The sequence below is a fragment of the Mesitornis unicolor genome, unplaced genomic scaffold, assembly GCF_000695765.1.
Source record: "Mesitornis unicolor isolate BGI_N332 unplaced genomic scaffold, ASM69576v1 scaffold1489, whole genome shotgun sequence".
NCBI lineage: Eukaryota > Metazoa > Chordata > Aves > Mesitornithiformes > Mesitornithidae > Mesitornis > Mesitornis unicolor.
In genome coordinates, this window is record NW_010206318.1 from 1,458 (window position 1) to 12,532 (window position 11,075).

General features: G+C 36.4%; 1 protein-coding gene across 1 annotated transcript; it reads left to right on the forward strand.

The window, feature by feature from the left end:
- Positions 1-3,189: 3,189 nt before the first annotated feature.
- On the forward strand, positions 3,190-8,806 carry LOC104546328 (inositol hexakisphosphate and diphosphoinositol-pentakisphosphate kinase 2-like; the record flags this gene model as incomplete). Its single annotated transcript, XM_010191690.1, has 6 exons — positions 3,190-3,333; positions 4,852-5,056; positions 5,768-5,858; positions 6,721-6,806; positions 8,149-8,303; positions 8,705-8,806. Coding segments are annotated over exons 1-6 (783 nt in total), but the record flags the coding sequence as incomplete, so codon positions are not given.
- Positions 8,807-11,075: the final 2,269 nt, after the last annotated feature.

Below are 11,075 nucleotides of genomic sequence, written 5' to 3' on the forward strand. Positions count from 1 at the left end.
TTGGATATCTCTTTTGGTCAGTGTATATTTCAACATGAAATTCTGGGGTTTGTGTTGCCTATATTGTAGTCTTCCGTGGTTGAGGCATGCATGGAATCTTATAATCTTCCACGTCTGATGAGGCTTATGCTCATGCATGAGGGGATCAAACACAAGGGCATCTCTGCCCCAGTATTGCTGCTGCTGCTCACTTAATACAGAAAAATGGTGCTAGGAAGACTCCTCCCTGCTCCAGCAGCAACAAGATGGAGTTCTGCAATAGTGCATCATGTGTTAGAAGTTTATCCCTTCAGCATTGGCAGTGCTTCTGGGGCAGGAAGGCAGCTTCTTCCTACTCTGCCATTTATTATTTCTCCTTGGTGTACAACTTGAGAACCATGTTTCTATCCAAGCATGATCTTGCTGCATTTTTTATGTCCAATAACTGTAGCAGACTTGTGTAAGTTGTTCACTGTAGTTTGTCACTTACTCTTGTATCTCTCTTCCACAAGAAAGAAGGATATTCCTCAATTTTTATAGTAGCAAAAACATTTGGAGGAAAAGAATTTTAATTCCTATCTCTGAAAGCGTTTCTTCTAAAAAAAATAAATAGTTTATAATATCTCAGCTCAAATTTATGCTAGTGATAGTAGCTTACATCATCTGCTGTCTGAGACATCAGCTGGTAACCATCAGCAGTCAGAATGCTGATTTACATGCTATTCAGTGAGACATGTAAGTAGTTTCCAAGCCTGAAAAGTGTTAGTATCTTTTCTTAATCCTTTGCCTTTGGTCTTATTTTTACAAACTGTCTGAAAACTCGGACGCAGTGACAATAGCATGGAGTGGCGACCTTCTAGTCCATCCACCTTTAGATGGGTGAACAATGTGATAAACCTTGCAGAAAATAATGTTTACTCCAAGCAGGCTATGTGACTGTTTAATCTGTTTATCGCAAGTGAAGCTTCACTTGACAAGTCTACTTGCCACCAGTAACACCAACACTCTCCAGATTCCTAAGTCAAGAATGTAGAAAAACAGTTTCAGATAGGTTTGTTAGGGAATTAAGCTCAGTTTATATCTTTGTGATTTGTGGACAAATACGTTATACTTTCTCTTCAGTCTGGTTTCTACTTAATTCGAGAAGTAACAGCTTCAGGTTAGAGAGACACTGTGCCAGAGATTCTCATGAAATAACTGGTCATTAATTGCACACAAACTTCACAATTTCTACTGCTTTCACAAAGTGCACTACAGGAATTGGTAGGGGAAAGAAAGGTTAAAAAACCTCTTTTGACAGCCTCCTGCATATCTGCTTCAAGTGGTTGCTTTTCCTCCTTTATAGGAAAACTTTAGGTTTTTAAAAAGCTGTTAAGATGGTTGTTTCCAATTTACAGAATTTGGGTGGAGGGAAGGGGAAGCTGATGGAAGAGGAACTGTTAAACTTCAGGTTCAGGCTTTACCATTTTTTGGCTCTTTTTTTATTTTTAATACCCTTTTAAAAGTCTGTATTATTATTCCTTTCATAAACAGGATTGATTAATCTCAGTATCTAATTTCCAGCTCTTGTGGGAGCAATATGAATTAGGTGTTTGAAATTTCATTTTGTTCTTGTTGCTTGAGGAACAAATAGCTGCAGTTTCACGGTATTAAGGAAAAGTAATTTTTCATTAGCAGAATTGAAGGAGAGGAGATACATAACAAATACATTTAAGAAACGAATCTTTTTAATCCCCTGCTGTTACTCCAGGATCCTTAATTATCTGTTGTTCGAACATGAGCTTCAGCTTCTGGATATGAAACGCTGTATTGTTTACCTACACTTAACCTACTGCTCTCTGACTTAGGACAGATTCTTTCTGGGTGACTTTTGCTCTGTTTACCACCCTCTTTCACAGGAAGCTGAATGGTTAGGACTTTACTATTGCTTCACTTTGTTCATAAAATAGCCAAAGTAATTTTAACAGATATTTAAAGACAAATTAAATTCTGCTGAGACATCATTGTTGAATGGCATTTACGTAATGATCTGACTAATAAACAACTTAATGTAAAGTGTTTGATCAGATAAGCTTCTAAACAAGTAACTGCTTATTAATTTGCTAAGTAGTAATAATAGATAATAATTAATGGTATAAAGCCATGCATAACTTACAGGAAGAACAGTTAGCTAGCTAAAACAATAGAAGACTGAGTTTTGAGTCTGTTTCTGTGTAGAGTTATTTGGTTAAGATTTTATTTTTACATGACTGGTTAAAAGAGTACAACTTATGTTCACTTCACTGGTATATTGGTGCTTAGAAGTACTTTTGGCAGAAGGTAGTGGTGGTGTACATATCTGTAAACATTAACTTTTCACTGTGATGGAAATAAATAAGCAGACGCCAAGCTGGCACATACATTCTGCTTTTACACTGAGGTTTCACTCAGTTTTTTGAAAGAATAGGTTTCCATTTAAGAATAGTTCTAATGGAGGCTTTTTAGTTTTCATTAGCATTTTTGTCTGTTTGGCATTGCCATTTGATCAGGAAATGTTTGGAGAAAAACAGCTGATGAGAGGGATGGTGAGTTAAATATCACAAATACTGGAGAAGATTTTTTTTGTAGTTTTATTTTTCATATAAAATATATACTCCGCGCTTTACCCATCTTAAGTTAAGAAAAAAATGCATTTGATAGTTTTTGCTTTCATGAGTTACAGTCTGTTTTTAAAATGTCTGTGCTGGTAGTTTGTAAATATCCTGAAATTACTCCCTCTGCTCTAAACATGTATATAAAAGTGTAGACTGTCTGTAGCATGCATGGTTTTATTTCCAATGGTGTGCTCAGAGGTATGTAAATAACCAAATGCTTTTTCTAAATGAGAAGGGTTTATTTTTATGTGCCTTGATCAAGTGTGTTTTTTCTTTTTCTTTTCTTTTTTTTTTTTGTTTTCTTGGATATTTCTTTTAGGTAAAAAATTTGCTGTATCATCTCAGGGAAGCAACAGCATATTGTTGGTTTCATGGGGCAGCAACTCATACCAATAATGAGCAGATAATACCAGTTAAACAGTGTCTGGCAGCCAACGTCATCACAGTGGCAGCACTGCAGAAGCAACATCAAAGAGCAGGAGACTTTTGTGTTCCTGAGACAGTGGGAAACATGCCCAGTATCTCAGCTGCCAAAGCGACTGCAGTTTCCACATAGATCTCTATAGAACTTGTAACCATGTCTGTTCGTGCAACAGAGAATGACCCTCCTAGATTCTTTGTGGGTGGAGAAGATGGAGAAGAACTATTGGATTCAGCCAGATCTACAGATTATGACCACTTCTATGATCACGGGGAAGAAGAGGAGGAAGAGTATGACTCTGTATGTACTATAGAAGGATGTGTGTACTGTTTTGTATGTTCTCTAGCATTATTTTACTTCAAAATAACCTTAGATCACACAATCTTAATACTATATGGTGTTCTACCTTGGGAAATTGTTCATATTCAGATAATGATCTGTCGGTTATGTTTGGAAATGCGGCACACTTGAAAGGTAAGTATACCTTGAACTTTGAAGTAGATGTGCTTGACCTTAATGCAGAGTTTCACGGGAGCTGAGGTTTATGTGCCAGCTTTGCAGACTTGATTTGGATTCTGATGGCATAAGCCTTCATTTTATTTATTTGGATAATTAGTAGCAAAAAGATGATCAGACGTTGTCTCTGTGTGTGTGTGTTTGTGTTGTCAAGTGATGCAGAGTTTACTTTTGATTTTTTCAGTTTGAACAGACTCAGCATATTTATTTTTCATCTTACTGTGGTTTTCATTAAAATCCGAGATGTTTTCATTTTTCTTCCTTGTCTTAGTGTAGAAAGTACATGTGAAATTAACCTTAAGTTACACCTTAGTTTATTATCATTGCAGAGTGTTCTGAATTGTATTTTAGCACTGTACTTACCAATTTTTAGTTTTTTAAGACAAACTCTTAATTTTATTATGCTTGAGTTGTCATGTTATGTCACTTTTTAGCTGTATTTTGCTGTTATTTTAGTCTGTAACATTTCACTATAGGGAATGCAGAGATTAAATTTTCACTGATGACAATCATGTCTAAAAATTTAAATGCAAGGAAGTTTTATTAAGCACTTCACCATGAATAAAAGTAAGTTGAAAATGCATAGAAGTAGTGCAAAATTAGCAGCTCAGACAGCTCAATTCATTCAGTCAGTGTATTTTAGGGAGGGAAGGTAATTGGCTGTGTTTTAAAAGAACAGTAAATTGCAATAAAGGATTGCTCTAGGTTGTTTTTTGTTTGTTTATTTGTTTTCTTTTTAAACAGAGGAGTAGGTTGGCTGTTGCACTTAGGAATACCACTGGGTGGAGCGGGTGGAATTAAAAGCTTATAACATGAAAGAAAACAGAGTATGCAGAGGAAAACTACCTATGGAAAAAATAGCTCAGAAATCTAGAACAGTATTTTCTGGTTCACTAGTTTTCTTTTGCATAATTCACTTGTAATACTAGGTAATAAGTCAAGAAGCCTTGTGACTACTAAGTAGATGTAGAAAAAATAGTTTAAAAATTGCTAGTTAATTTTGAGTAAGCCATAAGTATGATTTCATTCAGATTTGACATTTCTGACTTAGATTTTGGTCCTATGTATTTGTTCCTGATACGGTACTTACAAAAAGTAGTGTAGAGCTATTGAACAGGCATTTCTTTTTAAGGATGTGGTGTGGTGGTGTGCTGCATTTTGTTACCTGCGAGCAATTTACTTGATTAAAAACTAAATTAAACATAGTAAATTAAATTTAACAGAAAATGCCTGCTTTAATATTTTGCTGCTAAAACCCTATTGTGTTCTGATAAAAATAATTGCTTTCCCCTCCCCTTTCAGCCACCAGAAAGACAAATCGCAGTTGGAATTTGTTCAATGGCTAAGAAATCTAAGTCCAAACCAATGAAAGAAATTCTTGAACGGCTCTCCATGTTCAAGTACATAACTGTGGTGATATTTGAAGAGGATGTTATTTTGAATGAGCCAGTAGAAAAAGTAGAAAACTGGCCTTTATGTGACTGTCTCATTTCTTTTCATTCTAAAGGTAAATCTTCTAATAATACCATAAATATTTTTTGACATCTAAATACCTTAACCAATTTGAGGGTCTTTTTAATTTTTTTGTCTTGTATTTTTATTGGATTTTCCTAGGAAGTTATTCAGTTGTATTGTTTAATATAATAAATCTGGTTTTTAAAATACACGTTCTTTAACTGATACTGGTTTTAGTGCTCAAAAAGTCCTAACTGACACAGTATTTAAAGTAGCTTTTCCATTGGTAAATATTTGTGGAGCCAGTGGAAATGGTGATCTCATATTTACTTGGTCCAATAAGTGTGAAGGCATGCTACTTTCTCAATGGGAGTGTTTGGTCTCTGGCCATTTGTTCATGTATCTCTGCTAGGTTTTTTTGGGGCTCTGATCAGTGATCCAAAGTTGAGTAGATTCAAGTAAAAAATCCTGTTTTCAAGCAGAGGCAGTAAAAGCCCTAGTTCTGACCCTGTGGTCGTGAAGGGTGTGTGAAATAAAGAGAAGGGAATTGGGCACAAGATCACTACTTTTGGCAGCCTGTACTGAAATTAGGCTGTAGTTGCATGATCATCTTAAGCTGATATTATGTATGTCTGTAATTGAGTATCCTCCCACTTAAGCTATATCTCTGGTTGTACTCTAAAGCTTGAATATGAAGGTTCCAAACTATTTACTGGTGTTGTGTCTTGTAGTTTTAATATATTTGCCTTAATAAATGTTTTAGGATTTCCACTGGACAAAGCAGTTGCATATGCAAAACTCAGGAATCCATTCATAATCAATGATCTGAATATGCAGTATCACATACAAGACAGGTAAATAACACTGATTACCTGTAAACAGCAAACTACTGACACTGAGAATCTGTTGGTGCTGCATAGCTAAAGTTCCAGTGTATTGTACTGTAGTCTAAATAAATTACAGTGAATGTTACATTTTATTAATGTATGCGTAGTTTTCTGTGATATGTCTTAACTGTGTTTTTTCTTCTACTGCTTTTATATTGATATGTCTGAAGATTTACCAAGGTGGAAATAAAAATAACAAATAAAAAAGTTCAAACTCTGAAAATAAGTATAGCATGGGTATGTATAGCAACTGTACAACCTCCTATAATTGTAGAATTAATGTGACTTAGGGTCTTTTTTTCTGTTAAGTGGATACTTAACAGATGGTTTTGTTATTCAAAGATCATGTCGTTATTCAAAGTGCATTTTCTTTTGGGGCTGAAATAATGCAGAGCAAATATTAACAAAACAGTAGTGAGCAAAATACATAAATATTGGAGCCTTCTGAATAGTGAGCAGACTTGCTATTTTGGATGCCTTCAGCTGCTATCCTATATAAACTTTTTCAACTGTTCATGTTAATAATCACCTTTAACAAGAGAATTGTTCTGTGTAAACTGCTGTTGCACTGCCAGAGTGGAGAGGACAGGGCTGGCATAGTAAATTACGCTTTTATTTATATTGATGAGATCACTGCAAAGGCACAGGTATGTCAGTGACCTTTAAAGCATTATGTTAACAAGCAGAATATTATATATGTAATCTTATCCTATGTAATTTAAAAATAAAAAAATTTATGTATTTTTCTCCTCCTTTACTCACAGACTGTAAAATACAAATACTGGCAGGATTTGCTGTTTTACTGTGCAACTCTTGTCCTTTTCTTTAGGAGAGAAGTATACAGTATTCTTAAAGCTGAAGGCATTTTACTTCCTCGCTATGCAGTTCTGAACCGTGATCCAAACAATCCCCAAGGTAAAAGCTGATGACTAAAATATCAACCATTGACATCTCATTGTTTCCACTGGAGAACAGTACATACATAGCGGAAAGCTAAGATAATTAATTCATTGGTGCAGAGGTTGATTTCTCCTCCAGCATTTAAAGTATTGTTGTAGATTAACCCCTGCAGGCTGTGGGGGCAGTATGTGAAACAGAAAAGGCATTGAAGCTGTGTAAGCACTCTTCAGCTGTAACTAAAACAGCAAGACTATTTTGGTCACAAATTCAAAACATAGCATAATACCAAGTGCTATGAAGAAAATTAACTCCATCCCAGTCAAAGACAGTATAAGTATGCATCTGAAAAGCATGATAGCCATCATAGAATAACTAGAATGTAAGTGCCTCCAAACTCAAACTGAGGTTCCATTATGTCACCAATGAGAGCAGCATTCATGATGTTCCATTATCCACAGTAATTAGTAATTTTACTTAGGAAAGTAGTATTGACAGAAACTAGTCAGAATATTGAATGCTTTTCCTTCTAAGTACAAGCAGTCATGTATGCAAAATCTGGTCCACAAAGATCTGCAGACGATATACTCTAAATATAAATTGGAATTATTTTTTTCTCTACCTGAAAATGAATAACAGCTTTTTCTACTAAAATGAACACTTACAGCAACAATACAAGATTGCAATGACAGGTGAAGACACAGGAGTGAGAGATAATTAAAAATAAAATTGAAGTATTATTGTGCTGTAGCTCTTAAGAGGTAGGATGTTTTAGGTTAAAATGTCTGCATAGTCTAGCAGGAAAAGACTCATTTATGCTGCAAAAGTCAAATAAAAGCTGCTGCGTGCAGCCAACTAGTAGTGAAGATTCCTGATCCCTGAGGACCTAATCCTCTGTGCAAGGTGCATCAATCACACAGTATGAGATAGTTCTCAGCATATTAAAATTCCTGTTGCATCTGACACCTCACCATGTTTGCTGTCCATCTGCCATCCCCTTGATATTTCAGAGAAAGGCACTGAAGAAAGAGATAATCAGGTGCTTCAGCCCTACCCTGTGTCTTCTAAACACTTCAAAAAAAATGCCACCGATGTAAGCTTATGTATTGGTAGGAGACGATGTCCTGTCTGACACTGAGAATCAAAAGAAATCCAGAAAGTATTAAAGTAACATAATATAGATGTGCTATAGCAGATGTGTTCAGTACATGATCATCAGGTCTTTGTTCAGTCAGTAGCAAATCAGTGAACCAAAAATGTAATATATTTTTATTTCAACCTACAGAATTACCCCAGATCTCTAATAATTTCATTCCATGAATATATTATAGTGTCTCTGTTTTTCACACTGTTTGTTCAGAATGCAACTTGATTGAAGGAGAAGATCATGTGGAAGTGAATGGAGAAATTTTCCAAAAGCCTTTTGTGGAAAAGCCAGTTAGTGCCGAGGACCACAACGTTTACATTTATTATCCAACATCTGCTGGGGGTGGAAGCCAAAGGCTCTTTCGAAAGGTGAGGGTATTGTATTAAAGCTATTGAAAAGTTGTAGATGTGTAACAATTGCAGAGGACATCAATCTTATCCGTGTGTTAGCTGGGACCTGTTTTGTCATGTCCTGCCTGTGTAGTAGTGCAGATCAGAGAAATACGTTTCAGGAGAACATGTAGATTGAATAAAGACCCTTGTTCCTTGCAGTAGACTGTCAGCCACTGCAGATTCTTACAGGTAAAAAGAAGCATACGCTGCCAGTGCACTTTTAGAATTTTACAAAAATCTTTTGGGAACTGTAAAAACCTACTTGCTTCATTTGGTACAGGAAGAGTTTTCTCTGTACAGGTATGTTGTTTTAAGGAGTTTTACAGTTTCTCAGGCAGCAGTGTATGAGTTCATTAATAGATAAATATTCATTTCAGATTGGCAGCAGAAGCAGTGTTTATTCCCCTGAAAGCAGTGTGAGAAAAACAGGCTCCTATATTTATGAAGAATTCATGCCTACAGATGGCACTGATGTGAAGGTATGACAACTGTGCATTCTTATTTATATTTAGAGCAATCAAGTGCTTCATGAGCTTGTCAGTTTTAAAGAAGAAAGACTATCTTTATGTCAAGGATTAATTTTAATGAAGTTTTGATACAGTTCATAAGTAAAGAATGTAATTCCTGTTCTAGCTAAACCTAGTACTTTTTAATGTCAAGCAGCCTTGGTTATGTTGTTGGAATCAAGTGCTATGGGTTATTATCCAACACATTTTCTTTCTTTTTTGTATTATACTAGTGCCAGAACAGCATATATTTTATTGTGTAAACAGATGCTGCATAGGTACTTTGTATGAAGGTCACAAAGTATTTTTAAATTGAAATACTTTTTACCAACTCTCTTAGTATCCTAATTAATAAACAAAAGTTACTCAATAAAACTACTTGAGGTTGCAGGAAATAATGCATTGACCTTATCTGTAATTATTTTCATTCTTTTGTTCATTTATTTTCTTAACAGATGTAAAGATTAGGTATCATAAAAGAATGCTAAATTAGAGCAATAACAGAATAGGTGTTAAGCCACCCATGTATGGAGATTGCTTTCTTTCTCTTTGTGTTAGTTCTGGCCGTTTTATGCCCACTACAAAACATGTGAAAGAAATGTTTTACAATGTGCATGAGACATCACAGTATTTAGACAAAAAGTTAAGGTTTAGAGAGTGAGATCTAATCCAATCGTAGGTTAAAGAGCCCTTTTACCAACTGCAGTCAACTTCTTCCATGTGGTGACACATGAATGGGATGCTTGTTTTATGTTTTCAAATAAATTCCCCATTCTTTTAGGTTGCTGTTTTCATGAGCTATACTCTTCAGATGTTATATTGTGCAACACTTTGCAATAGGTTAGTCTGAGTTGACAGATGTCTCTGTAAGAGCTTTAACAACTGTTTCCAAAAGAAGAGATTCTTGCAACCTGAAGAGATGCAGATGGATTGAGGTGTGGGAATTACTTTGACCACTTGTATTGTAGTCATCAAGCAGCAGCTGTGAACTCTTAACATGCCAAATACATAATGGATTTTCTTCAAGTAATACAACTGTCAGCTTTATATTAGGCAGCTTCACCCAGTTCACTCTCTTTGCCCTTGAATTGACTAAATTGCCAGCATTTGCCATCTGGTTTCATTGAATACTTTTTATGAAAGCTCAGAGTTTTGTTTTTAATTAAAGTAGCAGTAACCCATTTCTGAGAGCTGCTGTCAAGTCTGCTCTAGCATATGCCCCGGTTCTTTCAGTGAGCACTGAAATTGCAGCAAAGTAGATAGCACAGTCATCCTCTCAGGCCCCTGCCTTGTCATGTTAAAACTAAGCAGATCGTTGCTTTGTTTAGTTCTGCCTAAAATATGCAAGTACTTTTTAGTAAAGAGAATTACTTAGTCCTGCAGCCAGTTTTCCCTAATCAAGTAAACTGAAATAATTCTCAACGTAATCTGCTCTGGAACTTCTGCAGATGTTTTCATAGAATTATAGAATGCAAGGGGTTGGACGGGAGCTTTAAAGATCATCTAGTTCAAACCCCTTTCAGTGAGCAGGGACATCTTTAACTAGGTCAGGTTGCTCTGAGACCCATCAAACCTGACCTTGAATGTCTCCAGGGACAGGGCCTCCACCACCTCACCAGGCAACCTGTTCCAGTGTTTCACCACCCTCAAAGTAAAGAACTTTTTCCTAATTGCTGATGTCTAATGTGAATCTACTGTGCTCTAGTTTAAAACCATTTCCCCTTGTTCTATCACTACATGCCCTTGTAAACAGTACCTCCCCAGCTTTCTTGTAAGCCCCTTTCAGATTCTGGAAGACCACTATAATGTCTCCCCACAGCCTTCTCTTCTCCAGGATGAACAATCCCAAATCTCTCAGCCTATCTTCAGAGCAGGGGTGCTGCATCCCTCTGATTGTTTTTGTGGCCCTCCTCTGGACCAACTCCCAGCAGTTCCATGTCCTTCTTGTGTTGAGGGCTCCAGAGCTGGACACAGTACACCACGTGTGGTCTCACCAGAGCAGAGTAGAGCGGCAGAATTGCCTCTCTTGTTCTGCTGGCTATGCTTCTTTTGATGTAGCCCAGGATGTGATTTGCCTTCTGGGCTGTGAGCATGCATTTTTGGCTCTTGTCCAGCTTTTCATCCGCAAATACCCTCAAGTCCTTTTCCACAGGCCTGCTCTTTATCACATCATCCACCAGTGTGTACTGATAACAAGGATTGCCCCTACGTAGGTGCAGGACTTTGCACTTGGCCTTGTTGA